At 37.8% G+C, this 10,853-nt stretch overlaps 1 protein-coding gene across 3 annotated transcripts in view; it reads left to right on the top strand.

Moving 5' to 3' along the window:
* LOC105034391 (uncharacterized) overlaps nt 1–10,853 on the top strand; it is a 41,103-nt gene that overhangs the window by 28,216 nt on the left and 2,034 nt on the right. For 2 of the 3 annotated variants that reach the window (XM_073256663.1, XM_073256662.1), the window contains exon 10: nt 10,316–10,501. The exons of the other annotated variant lie outside the window; for it this stretch is intronic. In XM_073256663.1, coding sequence (XP_073112764.1) covers nt 10,316–10,486 — 171 coding nt within the window. In that variant the 3' untranslated portion in view covers nt 10,487–10,501. Of the gene's footprint in view, nt 1–10,315; nt 10,502–10,853 lie in introns of those variants that run through there. 3 annotated transcript variants of the gene reach the window in all.

Below are 10,853 nucleotides of genomic sequence, written 5' to 3'. Positions count from 1 at the left end.
GGTTATAAGCTTGGATTAGGAACATGGAATCTTGAAAATTGAGCATCAGATGATCTTGGGAAAAAATAAAAACATTTGTTGAACCAAAGTTCGCTATGCCGGTATCGGGACCTAGATTGGTTGGCCAATTGCACGGTTCGGTACACTCTCATACTGTTTCATGCTGGGATCTTACTAACACAGCAAAGAGAGCAAGGAAGAAGGAGAATCGGAGATAGGAAAACAGAGGGGGAGGAAGGAGGGAAGGAGAGGCAGTGGCCATTGGAGGGCCATGAAGGCCCCCGGATGACCTCCCACCTCTTTCAGATTAAAATAGGGGTGATTCACCCTATTTTGATCGTATTTTATTTTTTTGCTGATTCTGTCCTCTCTCTTTCTCTCTTCCTCTCTTCAGTTTTTCCTCTCCCCTGCTCTGTTCATCCGGGCCCTTCAACGGCCTCCCTAGCCTCTCCCTCTCCTTCCCTCTCCTTCTCTCTCTCTTTTCCTCTCTTTCCTTCTCCCTCTTCTCTTTGCCAGTGTCTCGTTTCGAATGCTAAAACTGTCTTGGTCTACCGTTGGTATGGTTCGACATGCCTGAACCAGGCAGTTCCGTCTGGTTTAGTGAACCATGTGTTGAACTTTAGCACAAGTAAGTTCTTTTCTTTTTTGTCTTCTTTTTGTTAATGTTTAGAACTTTAGATTGTATTGCCTTTTTTCTATACTTTTTCTTGTAGGATCAAGGATTCAATTGTCAATGCCAGTAGGGATGTTGATCACTTGACAACATGGCACATACTTTACTATGCCATGTTGGCACAGGTGCCATGATCCGATGAAATAAACAAATGACATAGGAGCTTTTATTTAAAAAAAAAAATCAAAATAATTATAAAAGAATTAATATGTTGTATGCTGATCTGGGCTGGGTGTTGGCATTTTAGCCCTACACAATCCCAGTCTAACAGCTTTTAACCTGCATGTGCTGAACTTAAGTCATGGTTAAGGTTTTTTATTGGGTATCAAGACAGGACAAGTTAGCTATCCTTCTAAGAGCAATAGTGAAATTTTCGCATGTCCATTTTATGCATATAGGTATTAACTTTGAAGCTGACTTTGGGGTACTGCCTTTCACTAGTATCAGATCAGATCAAAATCCAGTGATGGATTAATTTAGTATTTTGAGACATACTTGAATAGACAGTTATTATATATGTTTGGCATTATGTTTCATATTCAATAGAATTATGAATCTTGGGTTATGTTTACTTGTGTAGATTTTTCAGTAGATGACATATGCAATGCTAACCACATTGAAAAATCTAGCAACATTTTTGATAAATATGAATGGATTTCAGCATTTTTTCCCTCCTTGTAAGTTAAATAATGATTCAACTTGAGGATTTGCTCCTTTAAGATCATTGTTAAACTTTAAATTAATGGCTGCTGTTTTGTGAGTGTCAATCACAAAAGCTTTATCTTCTGCAAATTAAAATAACCGCTAGTTCTTCACATATAATAGATCACATGGCATAGCTCAACCTCCATAACAAAAGTTCTTGATCTGAACATGAAAGGATTGCAATCCTATCATGTTTAAGGCATAATCTAATCTAACATTGTGGGGTTACAAAAATCTAACGTATGGGGTTACAAAAGGGCATGTGTAATTTAAACATGTAGCTAAGCATAGGCTTTTAAAGCATGGCTCGACAATCATAGAGTTTCAAAAGTTGGGGAGACTAAGGTTCCATAAAATAATATTCTAGACCAAGGTAAAACCTGATATATCATATATGTTGTTACTCCAAGAAGATAGTGCATATAAAATTTGAAGGGGTATTTAATGAAACACTAATCTAAGGAATTGTAGTTCTTAGATATCATACCTGGTGAATTATTTACTTGATGACATCAATTTGGAGCTTTAATTTTAAAATCATTTAGTTAAAGGCTTAAAATGCAAAAGGTATTTTCTTTTTACTTTATGGCCTGTTTGGGTAATCTTGCATGATTGGGCTGAATTCCTACTAGATTTATGGTTTTGGTCACCTTTGTGGATTAGGTCCCCCATTTAAGCATTGCTCATATCAACCCAACTCCTCCTAGCTCAAATCCTAGGGGAAGGAAAAAAGACCTCCATAGGTCTTTTTTCTCTTCTTGCAGACCAACAAGACCACAGGCTAGGATTTAGTCTAGGACTTGGACATGCCCTTAGAACATGCAGGCTGGGTAGGCCGACAGGCTTGATTCGTACAGGATATTCCTGTAGGATTGTCCAAATCGGCCATTAGAAGAAAACTAATTGTCCTCTTGAACTTTGAGAATAACCTAGTGCTTAACTAGGAATTGCAAGGAGTCTACATTGGAGCCATACTAATATGTTTTACTGTCACAATCCTCATGACTTTTTTTAAAAATAAATGTGTTCGAAAGATTTGCATATAATTCTTGGTTGAGATTAGAGTCGTGTTGGATATTTGTCACTAACACATGAAATTTTATGTTGAATCCTTCTCTCTAAGTTGATTGTGAGCTAAGATAACTTACTTCATTTAATATAAATTACTTCATTTAATACAAAACTAGTGGCATGAAAGTGATTAGAGTATAAAAATGAATTGAAGAGCATGGACAAGGCAAGATTACTATATAGGATTGGATATTCTATTATAAATGATGGGTTTTTATGTATGGACAAGTTAAAAGGTTAGTCAATGCCTATAAAAATATTGTTATAGTGATGTTAAGAAAGGTAGATGCTACTCAACAAAGAATGAGTTCCTTAATAGGGGCCTTGAGTTTAAGTTAGAATGCTAAATCAGGCAAGCTAGTGAAAATATGGAAGAATCTATTTCAAGATGTGAAGAGATTATGGTCTATAAGAATGATTCAACATGAAATCCAATTAGCTAAGAATTCTCCTGTACCTAATCATGGCCTTTATTGCAATTCAATCATGGAGAATAAGGAAATTAAGAAGAAGATTATTGAGCTCCGAGATCAAGGCATAATTAAACCTAGCAGTTCTCTTTGTGGATCCTATGAAACTATTGTTGAAGAAAGATAGTGGTTGGAGGATGTATATTAATTATCATGACCTGAAAAAAGAAAAGGAACAATACCTTCTAACTAGAATAATTGATTTAATAAACCACCTTGGACATGCACGCTTCTTTACCAAGCTGGATTAAAATCTAGATATTGTTAGGCCTAGATTAAAAAGAACATCCGGAAGATAGCTTTCTTGAAAAACTAGATTCATTTAAGTGGTTGGTTATGCCATTCGGCTTGTGCCATTCCCTTGCTACTTTATGCGACTAATGGATGATGTATTGTATCCTTTACTGAAGACTTTGTGATTGTGTATTTGAATGATATACTAATTTATGCTATTAGCTGAGAGGAATGTGTCCAACATTTGGCAAAGGTCTTATAAATACTACAAAAAGATAAACTAAGGTTGAACACCAAGAAGTGCAACATCGCAGATCAATCCGTATTACCTTGATTTGTAGTCAAAAGATGAGAATTAAGATTGATTGGAGGAAAGCAATTGTCATCTCTAACTAATCCAAATCTAAGATAGTGATAGAGGTAAGGTTTGCTGAACCGGTATCGTCGGCCGTTTCGATCGGTCGGCGGTATGGTTCGGTATGGTTTCATACCGTACTGAACCGACGATCCGAATCGGAAGAAAAAGAGAGAAATGAGAGAAATAGAGAGAGAGAAAGCGGAAGAAGAAAAAAGAGGGAGGGGAAGGAGCCGGCGGGGCCGTCGGATGGCCTCTGACTGGTCGCCGTAGCCATCGGAGGGCGCCGTCCACGGACGCGGCACCGCAAGCGTGAAACAGGGGCATCGCCCCTATTTCGCAAATTTTTTTAAAAATATGTTTTAAGTGAAGCGGCAAATGATTTGCCGGCTTCACGATTTTTATTTTTTTTAAAAAAAATTCTTAAGTCGGCAACTCGTTTGCCGACTTCACAATTTTTATTTTTTTTTAAAAATTCTTAAGTCGGCAACCCAGTTGCCGACTTCATAAGTTTAAAATAAAAAAAAAAAGAAAAAATCAAAACAGACGTCGTCTGTTTCGAAAAAGAAGAAGGGGGCGGAGCTACGGAGGGGCTTCGCCCGCTTGACCGCCCTCAGGCCGTCGGCGTCGGCTCGTCAGCCATCGGGAGCCTGCAATGGAGGCACCGTCTGTCCGGTAGGTTCCCCACCCCCCCTCCGAGCGCTCTCTCTCTATTTTTTGCTCTCTTGAAAGCCCTATCGGGCGATACGGGATTTGGAAGCCCTCCGACGGCCGCAGCCGGCCACCGCCGGCCTCCGACGGCTCCCACCTCCCTCCCTTCCCTCCCCTCTCTTCTCTTTCTCACTTTCCATTCTTTATTCTTCGGTACCGCCGGTGTACCGATTTTACCGGCCGAATCGTATCGGTTCTCCGTCGGTCTGGTACGAGATGGGGTGTACCAGCGGTTCGGCACGGTATGGCAAACCTTGGATAGAGGTTCAAAGCTTCATCGGAGCACACAAATACATTTACAAATTTATCGAGCACTTTTCTATGATTTGCAGTACCCTTGCATAATCTAATAAGGGCCAACCAAAAGTTTGAATGGTTTATTAAACATGAGGATGCCCTTCAGCTTTTGGAAAGAAGATATGTAAAGCGCTAGTCAAGTTCTACAATACTGCCCATGATGCACAAGTATCGGGTTAGTACATGATTGTTCTGTACAAATATAGCACCATATTGTCGCATGGTATGCTCGATCGTGTTGGTTGAGCTTCAGTTTCCCCAAACTCTCTCCTCCTTTTCTTCTTCTTCTTCAGTCAATTGAGAGCTTGACAGGAGAAGGGTAGGGAAGAGTGGCATACCTCGAGAGAAGTACCTATGGGACCTAAGGCAGTCAAGGTCCATTGTCACTATGATTGATGAGGTTGACAACAAAGGATAATTGATGATGAAAGGGTCAAGATAGTCGGAGTGGAGGCGGAGAAAAGATGCTAGGCTTTCGAGCACAAAGGGATCAAATTCAAAGGGTTGGGACAGGGGCTTGATCTGTCCTTTTATAAGGGGGTTTGTTTCAGCTAGGCAAAATGGGTAAGAACTACCTACCTGATCAATTTGGCCTAATTTGGACTAGTTCTTATTGGTTCACCTGCTTTCATATCAGTACCAGACCCGTACTGGTACCATTCTATTACAATGTCAATATGCTTGGTACAGTACCCGATTCAACGTACTGAGTGTTAGTATGCCCATGTACTGTGTACCAGTTCAGTACTAGTATGTTATAGTACAATTGGTATGCTGTGATACTGACCAGTATGGCAAACCTTGTTCTTATGCGTTGGGTTCGGTGTGCCCCAAATTGCCCGATTTGGGATGGTTTTGTAGACATTGGTGCTGGTATTGGTTTGCCTAAACGATGATGACCTTTGGAGATAGAAGTCAATACTCTAAGGCTTGTACAAGGGACAGTTCTTATATAAGGTAGGAAACCAATATTATATCATTATGAGATGTTTTAGAGAATGCAACTTAATAATCTGATCATGGTAAGGAGTCGTATGCTCTTTACCATGCCTTGAATAATGAATACTTATTCAATGATAAGACCACCATGTATATAAGTCAAAATCCACTTTAATTTGTAGTTTAATTTGCAGAAAGCTTGGCAAATGAAGTGAATGTCCTCTTTGCAACAAATCAGCCTAGCAGCAAACCACCAACAATTATCTAGACCTCTACAATCAATTATCTCTACTTTGTTGGTTGCTACGTATATACAACTATTTTGTCATGTGGGACATACGTGATTGTCTAAGATAGTTTCAGATTTTGAGGAGAAGATAGGGAGTTGAGGAAATGATAGCTGAAAAAATTTGCATTAGAAGATGAACTTTTATACAGAGAAGCACAATTCTGTGCCCCTCAATTTGCTCGTAGGGCATAATGGATTAAAGGCTCTTATACTTCAAATGTTTTTTGGGCATTTTGGAGTGGAAAAGACACTTGGTTTGAGAATAAGTGTTTGTTACTCTATGATGCAAGGAGATGTTCAATTCATTAGAGGTTTTGTTTTGTGTAGCACATCAAATGATCAAAATCCTCTATTAGGAAGTTAGGCTTGTATAGCTTGCTCGTACCTAGCGGACCTAAGGAGAGTATATTTATGGATTTCCCTGAAGGATTACCAAAGTCCAGAACTAGCTAGGGCTATTTGTTTATGGCAACATAAAGGTTTTGTAAGATAGTGTGCCTGATTCCCCATAAAAAGACTGTCATAGTAGCAGTAGTTAGTTGCTCACTCAAAATGCCATAAGTTGTTTAAGACTTTAAGCCTTTAAGCCTTGCATGATCGATGAAGACCAAGGTCACTGGAGTTTGGCCCCATGGTCAACCTATCAGTGGAGTGAGGGAAGATATTCGTTGAGGATTGCATCTTGGAAAGAAAGGTCATAAAAACTTGGTGATGGAAGATAGGTCATTTTGGATTAGTAGAAGGGCCAATTATTCAATCGGGGAAGTGGTTTAGTCATGAGAAGGGGAAGTAACGGTTTCCTCATCTTCAATTGACAATTGACATGGTAGGAGCTAAACTCTTAAACAAGGGAAGCCCCCATCCAAGAGATTAGATTCATTGCACATCAAATAGGCCACCTCAGGTAGGTCTAGATATGCTTTGGAAGCACAATCCTCTATATTTAGATGTTGATCTCGCAACTTAACTTTGGAGGCCATATCTTTCTCATATCGTGTCCATTTTTGTCTTCATAAGTGTCAACAGAATTGGCTTAGTGACTGAGCATACCATAAGGTCTGTTAAGTTCCAAGCTGAATTCACTCTAAATTCATTTAATACCGTAAAACACTCAGTTGAACACATTGTACTATTTGTAGTAACAATATTGCTAGGTTGTATATCCTAGTCCAGGAAGAATTTTGCGGAGTGAGTTAATTTTGAGTTGTGATCTAGCTTTGTGGTCAATCTTGAAAAATTTGTAATTTTCTATTTTGAGAAAATACATCCTTTTTCAAAAAACAAATCCTTGAGCCTTGGTGTTGTACATTGTATTTTAAGAAGTTGGGCTAAGAAACCTGACTTTCAATTTTTCTTGTAGTGTTTTGATCTTTGTTTTGATGACTATGTGTTCTTTGAGTTGATTGGATTGAGGGAAAAATTTCTCTCTTCAATTGAATCTCCATGGAGTCCAACTTAAAATTATAGGTGACCTTTATGTCATCGAAAAAGTCTGGAAAGCTAGTCAGATGCCTAATTTATCCGACAAACATTCAACTCAATATCAATTTGTAGTGGGAGCATTTAGCCAGTTCATAATAGTCCTTTAGAAGGTGCATACTGAACTTTGAGGTATGTTGATGTGTTTTACAAAGATTCTGTTGCACTGTACTTAAGGACATCTTAAAGTTTGGAACTTGGTTTCCAAAAGTGGGTGATGCAGCACCCTAGGTGTAAGACTCTTGCTACTAAGGTTATTGAGAGATGCACCATTTCAAATGAGGACGGTGCTGCATCTAATCAATGATTGATCTATAGATAGTATAGACTTTTTAGTAACCTAGTTTCATGGAAGAGCAAAGAAGTAACCAATGGTTTCTTTCTTAAAGGCTGAAGATAACGCTTTGGCTCCAATTGTTGTAAAATGTACCATTTAAGATCCATGCAATTGTTTCAAAACCAATGTCGTTATTAGGTGACAATCAAATCGCATTATATAGCGAGTACATGTGCTCACTAAAGCTCAAAATGACGACCGAGGAAGCTAAAATGATAATTGAGGACTTTATCGTTCAAGCATGCATGATTCATATGTGTAATCTAGGTTAAAGAGTGTTATGAAAAGACTATCAAACAAGGTCTGCCATACTAGAAACGTACCACTCCATACCAAGCATCCCATATTGTATTGATACCGATCTAGGACTCAATACTGGGTGTACCAAGTCTCGGTACACCAAACTGACCCCCATGCTAGACATACTGACACTGTACCAACATGGTACTTATACAAGATCCGATACCAAGATGGTGGACTCTGTTGTGAAACTTCATAAGTTATAGGAGAAGACCTCCAAGATGGAACAAAATATTCTACAAAATATGATGGATATTGTGGGCTGATTCACTATCATAATGTTTAGTCATAATTAAGTTCTAAGATAAAGCCTATGCCATTGTTAGGTGACAATCATGTTGCTGTATGTAGGACTCATTTGGTTCATGGGAAGAGAAGGGGTGAAAGTGTGATCCATGGAAAAATGAAGAAACCCATCTTATTTGTTGGAGTTTTCAAAGGAGAGAGATTGGAAGTGGCATTTCTATGAGAATGAACTTCCTATGTTTCATAGAAAAGAAAAACCCATAGGGCATATGGATTTTTGGCTTTCCCATGGGCTAGGAATTGGGATCCTTTTTTTGCTCCAAAAGTGCCCTTAAAGCCATGAATAGAATGGGGTAAGGTATTTTTTTCATCAAGGGTATGATAGGGATTTTACACATTTTTCCTAGGAAGGTAAATGCTCAACCAAATATAAGGTACTTTAGAATATGCCACTTTCCCATGGTCAACTAAACATACCAAAATCACTTTCTCAGGCATCATATTATCAGAAATCAACTTCCCAGAAAAAAACATTCCAGTAAGAGAAAATTCTTCCTATGAACCAAATGAGCCCATAGTGAGTAAAAGTGCTCACTAAGGCTCAACATGACAATTGAGGACAATATCGTTTATAATCTAGGTTTAAGATATAAAAAGATTGTCAAAATTTTTAATTTGAAAGAGAAGACCTTGAAGATGTGAAAAACATCCTTTCCAAACTGAAACTATACAAGTTTTTCCAAAGCATATATGAATCTTGTATGAATCTTGTGATAAAGTACCACACTACCACATGAGTGACTTCTACAAATCCTCTCCATTCTGGAACTCCACAAGGCAAGCAAAAAGAAATAGTGATCGGGCAACATGCGATGTTGCTTTCATTTTAGTTCTTTATTTGTTGAGATTTCTACAAAATTTGATGGGTGTTCTGGGCTGACTCACCATCAAAAATAATTTATCATAATAAGTTCTAAGATAGATCTTCTAGAGTAAATTAGAACTAGTGTAGCATGTTGCTAATCATTGACCTAAGATGGGTAAATCCATCCATTTTTCCTTATTTATGGTTGGAAAACCTTTGTGGATGGAGAAGGATATCAAACACTACCGAGCAACCCTATTTCTCCTGTCTACTCTCCATACTGTCTTTCTCCATTGTTACTCCTTTTGTCTTCTCTTGATTTCTTCTTTTTCAAATTCCTTCTTGTCTTTCTGATACAAATATCTATACGAGTCAGTCCAATGTCTGGATTAGATAAAGACTAGATCTACCAAATAAAAATTTCAGCACTTTTGAGAATTATAATTGGCTTTAATGCCAATGTAGTTGAAGAAAGATATTGGTGGAAAATTGAAAAATAGCCTTTCTAATTTCTTCTAATTAAGGAAGTTGCCTGATGCATATACAAGATGCAATATGATAATTACAACAGTTAACTTGAGAATAAAATAGAGAGGTTTTATGTGCAAATACTTCACAAGTTGATCCAATGTCTGTATGATGTAATAAATGCTTGCACTAGTATGTCTTGGATTGGGTTGTTCTCCATCAGCTGTCGTAATTGGTAAGTCCTTCATGAATGAGTGTGACGTTTTGTTTTGGACAATTGTTAAAACTTCCCTAATGCTAAAATTCCTAAAACTGAAGCGAACTAATAATTAAAATTAATCAGTATGATTAATTCTTATTTGGGAACTTGAAACTTAATTACAAGTATATCGATTTAGGATTTGTTAAGCCACTTCAAATGTAGTGGATAGTGAAACTTATATTATAGTGCCTCTTTTTATGAATATTCTAAATAGAACTGTTATGTTCATTGTTATTCCTTGGCACTCTAAATTGTAATTAAGTTTTAAGAATCTCATTTTACAACATGGTGGTGAATATTGTCATGTTTTTTCTTTCCTTTGGATCAGTGTATACTTTTGAGTTCTAGCACTAATATCTAATCACACTCAGAATAGATCTTATCTTCTTATACTTGAACCAAACTAAAATGCACACTCATGTCCACTCATCCTTGCACACTTACACAGAGGGAGAGCTTCTGTTAGCCATCATAGATGATGAGTCTGGTCCCTGTTCATGGAGAGCAGGACTTTCCTGTCTTGACCTGATAAATTTGAGTTCAAGATACCACTACAATGATTCAATTATCACTTTTGGGTCCCTCCTCACTGACATTCTCATCAAATGTTGCAGAATAAATTGCTGTCCTCTCAGGACAGTGATCAAAAGTTCAAAATGGAATATCTCATGAAAAGTGGAGAGGATAGGGCTGCCTTCATAACCACCTTCACATTCCCTGTTCTCCTTATTGCCCATTGTTTCCTTGTTTGTTATTTCTTTGAACTTACTGTGCTTCATGGCTAGTAGTTGCCATGTAGAATGAAAACAAGAGGACCATTATGATTATTTAGGATTCTGTGGTAAAGCTTAAATTTTGATTGTAAATGTTGTGCTAAATTCTTACAGTTGCAGAGCATAAGTTGTAGGCACATCTATTAGCTTGACCTGACCATATTCGGCCAATGCCTAAAGCTTGTTTTGCTGAGCTTGTTGTTTGAAAGCCCAATATTTTATTTTTTTTCTCCCAAAGTTAGCAAACCCATTTTTTATCTGATTTTCATATGAAACAGAACATTAAAGTCCAAGCAGTGCAAAATGTAAGACAGTGCAGCTGTTTCTAACTCCAGTACATGTACTGTTGGTCCTAGATAATGACACTCATAAAGAAGTG

The sequence above is a fragment of the Elaeis guineensis genome, chromosome 4 (assembly GCF_000442705.2).
Source record: "Elaeis guineensis isolate ETL-2024a chromosome 4, EG11, whole genome shotgun sequence".
Lineage (NCBI taxonomy): Eukaryota > Viridiplantae > Streptophyta > Magnoliopsida > Arecales > Arecaceae > Elaeis > Elaeis guineensis.
The sequence above is the reverse complement of the archived record's forward strand: the minus strand, read 5'-3'. Positions and strand labels throughout refer to the sequence as shown.